This window comes from Grammomys surdaster, unplaced genomic scaffold, assembly GCF_004785775.1.
Source record: "Grammomys surdaster isolate TR1022 unplaced genomic scaffold, NIH_TR_1.0 218, whole genome shotgun sequence".
In the NCBI taxonomy this organism is placed as follows: Eukaryota; Metazoa; Chordata; class Mammalia; order Rodentia; family Muridae; genus Grammomys; species Grammomys surdaster.
In genome coordinates, this window is record NW_021604663.1 from 3163979 (window position 1) to 3172894 (window position 8916).

The 8916-nt window shown below is 47.0% G+C and overlaps 1 protein-coding gene across 1 annotated transcript in view; it reads right to left on the bottom strand.

Moving 5' to 3' along the window:
- Positions 1-7287, bottom strand: part of Slc22a3 (solute carrier family 22 member 3) — an 88032-nt gene extending 80745 nt beyond the window's left edge. The window contains exon 1 of the mRNA XM_028772746.1: positions 6492-7287. Within this exon, the coding sequence (XP_028628579.1) occupies positions 6492-6905 (414 nt within the window). The 5' untranslated portion in view covers positions 6906-7287. The remainder of the gene's footprint in view (positions 1-6491) is intronic.
- Between the last annotated feature and the right edge of the window lie 1629 nt (positions 7288-8916).

Below are 8916 nucleotides of genomic sequence, written 5' to 3' on the forward strand. Positions count from 1 at the left end.
CTTCTATCCCTTCATCCCTCTCACACTAGACAAGAAAGAAAAAAAGGACAGAGGGGAGGAAGGAAAAGAAAGAAATCTCTGAATCTAATTTATTTTCTTCTTGTTTCTTCTTTGAGCACAACTACTAACAAATCACAACCAACCCTCCCCGAGTGACCACCAACCACCACAACCACCCCTGCCTCTCAGGGCTCTAGCATTTTCTATATCTCTGAAAAGTTCCCAGAATTCCAAAAGTCACACAATCATAGAAACTACCTGCATCTGGCAAAATCACACCCCGGCTAGAGCACGAGGCAAATCATAGTCAGCTACTGTGAACAATGCAAAGTAGTCCCACATCCCACACCTGGGATTAAAATGAAAACACATTCTTATAGTATTTCTGTGAGTTTTGAAGAAACCAGAATTCCAAATTCTTACTACACTCAACCTTACTAATGCCCCCAACCCTTTGATACAGTTCCTTATCTTGTGGTGACTCCCAGCCATAAAAATAGTTTTGTTGGTACTTCATAACTTTAATTTTGCTATTGTTATGAACTATAACATAAAAACCATGAATTGATAATAAAATGACAGACATGGGACTTTGGTTAATTGTACTCTACAGACTGGGGAGCAGAAGCTGGACTGAAGCAGTCCACATTTCCTAGAGTGTCTAAGAGAAGGCCTAGGGGGCTAGAGAAATGGCTCAGTGGTTAATAGCACTTGCTTCTCTTGCAAAGGACCAGGGTTCTGTTCCAGCACCCATTTGGCAGCTTACAGCTCTGATTCTAAGGGATCTAACGCTCTTTACTGATCTGCATGCAAGTGGCACACATAAGCTCACACGTGTACACACATACATATGCATAAATAATCTTTTTTTTTTTTTGAGCAGGGTCCCCTGCATTACACATAGGCTCTGTTAAATAAGCTTGGTGACATTTCTAGCAACAGTCTCTAGAAAAGTTGAAATAAAGGACCTCAGTTCCCAACAAATCAAAGAAGGAACAAAATGGAGTAAGGAAAATAAGCCTATGGGCTGGTAAGATGGTTCAGTGGTTAAGAGCACTGGTTGCTCTTCTGGAGGTCATGACTTCAAATCCCAGCAAACACATGGTGGTTCACAGCCATCCGTAATGATATCTTGACACCCTCATATGGGTGACAGAAGACAGCTACAGTGTACTTACATATAATAAATAGATAAATAAAACTTTTGGGCCAGAGCGAGTGGGGCCTGGAGCAGGCGGGAACAAAAGGGAGAAGAGAAAGGGGGAGGGGAGACAAGTCTAATTTGCTTTCACAGAAGGAAAAACACAGAAAGGTCAGCATTAATGGGAGAAGGGAAGAAAAGGGTCTAGCGAGCCCACAGCTACTCACTACCACAACACATTTAAAGAGACCAGGTGCTGCATGACTCAAGAGGTACTAAGGTTTGGACCTTGGGTGCTCCCTTGACTGCCCAGGGTTCTACTGGGCTACAGTGAAACCTTTATGAGGGGAAGCTTAGTACAAGGAAGTATACCCTTGAAGGCTACAGTAGGGTATCTATCCACACTGCTTCCAGATCCCCTCAAGGTGGTGCACATGCAGACTTCTGCCATGATGAGCTGTCTTATCACAGGCCCAAGGGATGTGGTCAAGTGACCAAGGGGTGAGTCCTCCGAAACCATGGGCCAAAATATACCTTTTCTCTTTATAAGTTGCTTATCTCTGTTATTTTGTGACAGAAACGGAAAGCTGACTAACTAAAGCCATTCAATAAGAACAAAATCATCTTGTGTATATTTTATGAGCCCCCACAGAACTATTGGAACACAGGAGATTTTAAATTCAAGGTGACAAAAAATTAATTATAGATAAATATTAATCAAAGGAAAATTGGAATTGCTGTATTAGTATCAGATAATATCAAGACAGAACATATCCTGGACCTTAGATCAGGTCTTAATACTAGAAGCTTTCATTCACTATGAGGAATTTTTAAACCCTAAATTTACACGCACACATACTTGGTACAATTATATCTTGCATAAAAATCTTAAGTCTAGAAACTGAAAGGCCCTGCAAAATAAGAAGATTTTGTAATTACTGATCGTCAATATACAAAACGTTAACTCAAATATAGGATATTTTAACAGGAGAACTGTTGATTGTTGAATGTCTGTAAAACCCTATTCCTCCTCACGCCCCACCATAGCTATAGACCAAACATTCTTCCCAAGCGTGAAAACGTTTACAACACTTGATTTCTGACAGGCCTACAGAGCAAAGTTAATAAAAGTAAAAAAAAAAAAAATCAGTATGACACAAACCCACAAATCACATTCTCTGACCATACCACAATGAGAAAGAATGCAAATTTTAAAAAGCTGCCTTAAATTAGTTTAATAATAAGCCTCTAAGAATAAGGTATGAGTCAAAGATGGAATAACAATGAGAATTTGAAACACTAAGAATGGAATAACAATTAACATACACATCTTATGTTAATGCTAAAAGGCAGATGTGCTGGTTGGTGTATGGAAACTAGCTGAGGGAGAGCAAGAAGCAGCTCTAGAGATGAGAACTGAAGCCAGGAGTGGCCTCTCCAGAAGCAGTAGAAGCCTGAAGACCTCTGAAGGACCAGGAGCAGCTCACTGGCTGCAGAGAGAGTTAGTGTTTCCAGGATGAAGAGGAGCAGAGGAAAGGGTACAGGTCACAATCAAGAAGGAAGGCACAGAGTTAACAATGACAGGGGTGGAGCTCTTCTCCACGGCAGAGAGGGCTCATGGGAGCTCAGGGACAATGTCATAGAGGCACTGAAAATGGCCTCCTGTCTCGATGTGTTAATTTCTTTTTCTTTCATTCTCTTTTGCAGTCTTGTCATCTTGGACCAAGAACACCCTATATTCTCATGTGTGGGGAATTTATAGATTGAGAGGTAACAAAATTTGTAGTTTCTCCCTCTACAAACTCTCAAGCAACTTGTCTACATGAAGAATCAATGCAGAAAATATCTTATGTTCAAACACAGCATTCAGATGACAGGCTGGGTTCATCCACTTGGTTAGCGACAGCAACATCGGAGGCTCTGATGTGCCTCCGGGATCCTTCCCTCCTCTCCCCTCAAGCATCCAGCCTAAACTGAACACCAACGTGCAGTAACGAGGAGACAGTGATACAGTGAAGAAGAGAAGCTACCATCATTGAGTATTTATAGGAATAATGCAGCAGCCAATCAAGTTACAACTCTAATGATCAAGTTAATTCCGCTAAAAAGAGGGAAGGCACTAGCGAGATTACACATTCAAGCGATACAGTAAGACGTTCTTTCTAGAAAAATTAAATGTAGACTTTGCCTCCTTGTATGTCTGTACATTACATGCATGCCTCGTACTGGTGGTACTCTCGGAGGTGAGATGAGGGTTTTGGATCCCCTGGAACTGGAGTTACAGATTGTTACACCAGCCATGTGGTACTGGAACTTGAACCCATTCTGGAAGAGCAGCCAGTGCTTTTAACCACTGGGTCATCTCTCCGGCCCTGGTACTTCTTTCTAAAGTGCCTGTTGCAAATTACAGACACTGCCAAGGCCAGAATTGTGGCTTAGCTAACTCCCTTCCCCAGTACATACAAAAGCTCAATGACATGCTTAGCAGACCCTTAGGAAGAGCAGCATTAGGCTGGCACTATGGGGGTTTGCTCTACCTAGTTGGCCTATATCCTAAGACAGCCGTACAGCATTCACAACAGGTACTTGGAGGAAGAGGAGGAAGCCTGAGAACGAAGCAGCCAGCACTCTCTTCAACAGATCTCCCAAATCCCTCAAACTGACCTTCCCTTTATTTTAGAAGAAAAGTGATGGAGTAACAGTTGTTTTATATGTGGAAACACGTTGAGGTCGAGAGATGGTCTTTCATTCCTTCCTGATGCTAGTAAGGATTCAGAAACCCCTCCATCAATCTTAAACTTGACGCATCCAGTGGGTAGGGACTCGGACTCAATGTCTGTATTCCATTACATTTGATTCTGCCCAATGTCTAATAAGCAGATGAGGTTGAAACCCCGGGCAGAGAAGTCTACATTGACGGGGTTCATCATAGGTAGGAGGTGGCTTGGAACTGGCCTACAATTAACGGGCAGCTTCTGACTTAACTCCCTGGAATTTTTTCCAGTTGTTATGAGGGCGTCACAAAGGTGGATAAGTTCCAAGTGACCCATATACCATGTTCTCATCAGGATAAGGACCCATCCCACCAAATGAAGTCACAGTTCCCCCAGCAGCCAGCCTGGCTTGTTGTGCTTCAGACGCTACCAAACAAAACAAAGGTTGCATTGACTAGAGGACCACCATAGTGACACAGAACTAAGGTTGACCCATGGCAACTTCCATGACAGGATGGGACCCTAGTAGGGTCCCTAACATGACCAGCCTCAGCTCTTCCTTCTACAAAGCCAAGACAATCACATCCCCCCATGCCCCTCCCACTTTGGTTCAAGGACCACGTATCATATGCAGCCTGTCCACTTCCGAATCCAGCTTGTCCCAATGTGTACCCTTTGTATATCAATATCCTAGGTTTATAACACTAGCTGAAGCAGGAACTATGGGGCTTTTCATTACTTTGATAGTATTTAAAATAACAATACTGACTTCGTTCATATTCAAAATCAAAGAAAGCACTGGGAATCCTATGAGGTTTCTGTGAGATTCTGAGTTACTCTGGGTAGTGGGCAGGACTTCTGTGGAGAGTTTCCACCTGAGACAAACACATGAACGATGTACCACAGGAAGTTAAAGTTATTTGGAGTTTGAAAAGAAAATATTTCCAGGAGGTTTCAAAACCTCATCCGCAACTTTAAGGGAAGCATCCTAAATAACACTTCAGTTTGCCCCCTGAAGAAGTCTGGTCACTGTTCTGTGCACACTGAGCTGTCACCTGCTAGTAACAATAATGGCATGCATGGGATGAGAAAGTTAAATGACAGACAGAAGCCACATAGCTCCCTAGAGACCTTGTCAGGACCATCTACTGACTTCCTGCCATTCTGCACCATGTTTGAGAGTGGTTACCCACTCTGACAATGTCCTATTGGCTCTGGAACTCCAGCATATTCCTGAAGCACCTGCCAGAGTATTTGTTCACAGATATCTATGACCCTCTTCTTGGATACCCAAGGATCACCTTCATTCATGCCAACCTTTCTAGGGTGGGTGTGCATTTTGTTTTTGAAGGTTATTTTTTTTAATGTTCACTTTTTAATATAGTATGTGCATGCACCCGAGCACGCATGCATGCTCATTGGAGGAGGGTGCACATGTATTCTGATATGTTCATACGTATATGTGCATGTGGAAGTCAGTGGACAATGTCTTATTTTTTTGAGGCAAGGTCTTTGGAATTTCACCGAGTAGGCTACCACACCCACATATGGCCTTAAGAGAAAGCACAGCTTCACGGAGCTGTGTTCCTACAGAATGGGCGTTTCTGCCTCCTGTTAGTATGTTTCTCTTGTTATCTAAACAAGTGTTTTGGACAAGAACTAAGTTAGAGACAAACGTGTTTCTTTCTCCATTTACCTGAGTACACTCAAGCATCTTACAAAGACTAAGTAGAGCTATGAGTAGGTGAAACTCGGCCAAACAATTCCTTCGTGGACCAGGTGCCTCTGAAGCAGTTTCTGAACAGACTTAAAAAGTGAAAGCCTCACAACTCAAAGTGCAGGATTGTGCAGACTCAGTTAGGGTCTGAGCGAGAGAGAGACCCCTCCCCTCAAGAGCACAGGGATTGCCTCCTCCTCCTCCTCCTCCTCCTCCTCCTCCTCCTCCTCCTCCTCCTCCTCCTCCTCAGGTTCCAGCAGCCACCACAGTAAATGGAGAGAGATGCCCCCTCCTGCTGCCTTCCTATAATTTACTACCAGGAAAAAGTCATAAACTCTCTCCAATATCCCAGCTTTCCTGACTTCTCTTAAATTGCTGCTCTTTGTCCCCAAAGCAGTTTTACCAAAATTATTGCTCGGGAGAGCTTCGACCTTTGTCCCCTGCATGTCAGATAATCATTTGGACACTGGAAAGAAGTTGCACTATCTTCAAGAATTCAAAGTCGATTCCCACTCTCCTGTGGCCCCTGGAGTAAAGCCAACCCAGGCGTGCCAACGTAGTCCAACCCCGCCCGCCCGAAGGCAGAGGACTCCCCAACCATAATCTCCAATCACTGAGCCAACACATCTCAGTGACAACCGTGGAGGCAGGTGCATATGAAGTGTCTCCAAGTTGGCTTCTAGGAAAGTTTTTTCTTTTACCTAAAGCCAGATCTTCTCTTAGCTGGCTCCTTAGGACAGGGACATAAAGAAAGGCTTTCCCACGGTTTGCTAAGGCAGCACTTGCAAACATGGGTTAGAACCTAGCAAGTCCTGAAAGGTGGTGGGGTCTCCAAGTCATGAAGACTCCAGGGACCTAGTCTGGAGGCCACCTTCTTACACTTGCTGTGTGAAGGGCGATGGTGCACAGTCAGGCTTACCTGGCTGACGATGGTGGAGTGGGTCTCCACATAGCGCCAGTCGCTGCTGCAGGGCACCAGAGGCGCGGAACGGTTGGGGAAGGCAGCGAGTGGGTCGCAGCTGAGCTCTGAGCTGGTATTGGTGGCCTCCAGCAGGTAGCGGTGGCAGTGGCCTTGGCTGCGGCGCTCAGCTGGGACGTGGAGCTCCGGCGTGGTGAGGTTCCACTCTTCCTCGGTGCTCCAGGCGCAGTGCTCGGCCAGCGTGGTGGCGCGCGGCCCGCGACACCAATAGTAATCGGGCTGGCTGCCCAGGAAGACCACGCCGACGAAGAGGAAGGCGAAGGTGACACCCGTCAGGCACAGCAGCAGGAACACGCGCCGCTGGAAGCGCCCAAACTCGCCCGCCTTCCTCAGTGCTTGGTCGAACGTGGGCATGGTGCGCCCTGCCGCTCCGTGCCCTGTCACTGCTGCCCAACCTAAGAGTGACCCGCGGGCGCAGCCGCCCGCAGCTCTGCACCCGCCGCCCCCACCTCGCTCGCTTGCTCGCCCTGGCAGCCCGCCCCGGGCTGCTCCTCCCGCTCCAAGCTCCCGGCCTCCTGCGCCCCGGGACCGGTGTAAACCCGGAGAGCGGATTGGGGTGGTTTCACAGTGGAGTCACCGTGAACCGAGGGCCCGGACCTGTAGCCTGCTCTAAAGGGACACCCTAAGTCGGAGTTCACTGAGTTCCAGGATCACCCAGACTCAGGACTCAGGACTCTGAAGACTCCAGGAATAGCCTCCAATGCTCTTAGTCTGCTGAGGCCCAAGCTACTGTGCTCCCAAAGAGACAGTCAGCCAGCTCCAGAAACAGAATTTTATACCTGCACCTGCACCACATTCCTGCGTCATCACATTCCTAGAGCTCAGGGTGGGATGGTGGCGAAATAGCAGACAGACTATCACAATGGGACAGAGGGACAGGCAACAGGGCTCAAAGATTTGCTTAGTCCCAAAGTTCAAACGGAGAAGGGAGCACATCAAGTCAAAGTCCTTTGCCTATATTCGCATCCCGAATCTCTGGGAAACAGTGGTGCTTAGCTGTTTTGAATCCATCATTATTGTGTGTTCCTTGCCCCTCGAAAACCGACAGAGCCTATAGGGTACACAGCATGCGTGGTCCCTATCGCCTGGCACAGCCAGTTACCCATCAGCTGCCAGGCTGCAGAGTGACCTGATATTGTGCTCTCTACACGTGTATTCTAATTTCTCCACCCAGCTCTTCTCCCGGTCCCCACCTTGTGCCATCAGCCACCCTTAGCCAACTTTCTTAAGGGATCCAAAGAGCACAGATTTAGTCTCCTTCCCCACAACAAGAATGCTAGAGCCAGGCGCCAGATTCTCTCCCCCTTACCACTCGGGACGCTGAGAAATCTAACTGGCCAGCCCCAGTTTTCCCATCTTTTAAATACGTCTAATAGCATACCTACTTCATAGGGTCCCAGTGAAGACTAAATGGATTAGCAAGAGGAAAGTTCCAGAAAAGTACTCAGGGTTTCATTCAGTAATCGTTACTATGGCTGCTCTTTGCTACTGAGCAAGCACCAACCACAGGTGGACCCAAGAATTGCCAAAATCATACAGCATGAAAAGGCCTTCTCTCCCTCTCCCCACCCCTCTCTCTCTCACACACACACACGCACACACACACGCACAAACCACCTACTCCTTACTCACTGTGTTCTGTATTTGCATATCTCACATGCCCCTCTGGTCCCATTTGTAACTGCCTGCTGAATCCCCAGACTGGGTCTCCCCTCTCGAGCCCACTTCCTCCTCTTGAGCTGGCTTTTGGTACAAGCATATCCTGCCTGCTCCAGACTCAGAATCTCCGGTGGCGTTCCAGTACCTCTCCCTTTAACCCTCATGTCACCTGTGAGGTGCCCTGGCACCCAACCCCTTTCCCTACACAAGCACCTCCCCAGCTTAGCTCCTCTTTCTGTCTTGTCTTCAAAGCCCTCACACCAGCTAATCCCTTAGAGGTTTGCCCACTCAGTTGTTCACCTCAACTGTGCTGCTCCTGTCAGGAGAAGCATGTGCCTGAGCCTTCACTTCTATACAAAGGCAGTGCACAGTAGGTGCTTAGCAGAAGTTTGTGTGGTAAACACAGGCTTCTTGTGATGCCCCACCACCCTTATGTGTGCCCTGCCTCTTTTCTTACTTCAGTCAGCACTCAGTGCCCTCACTGTGGGTCAGCCGCTCTAGGCACTGGGGCCTCTGCCCTCTGGGCCAGCCTGTCTTGCTGGATGACTTTCCATGAGGCAGCTTAGACATTCCACCTGCAGTGGCTCCCCTTGATCTTCAAAGCAAGCCCACATTGCTCAATGCTCTTCAAAGTCTTAACCTACTTCTCTTTCTGTCCCCTGTTTGTGTTCTCTCTATTTCTTGGGGACTTGTTGGATTTGGAAAA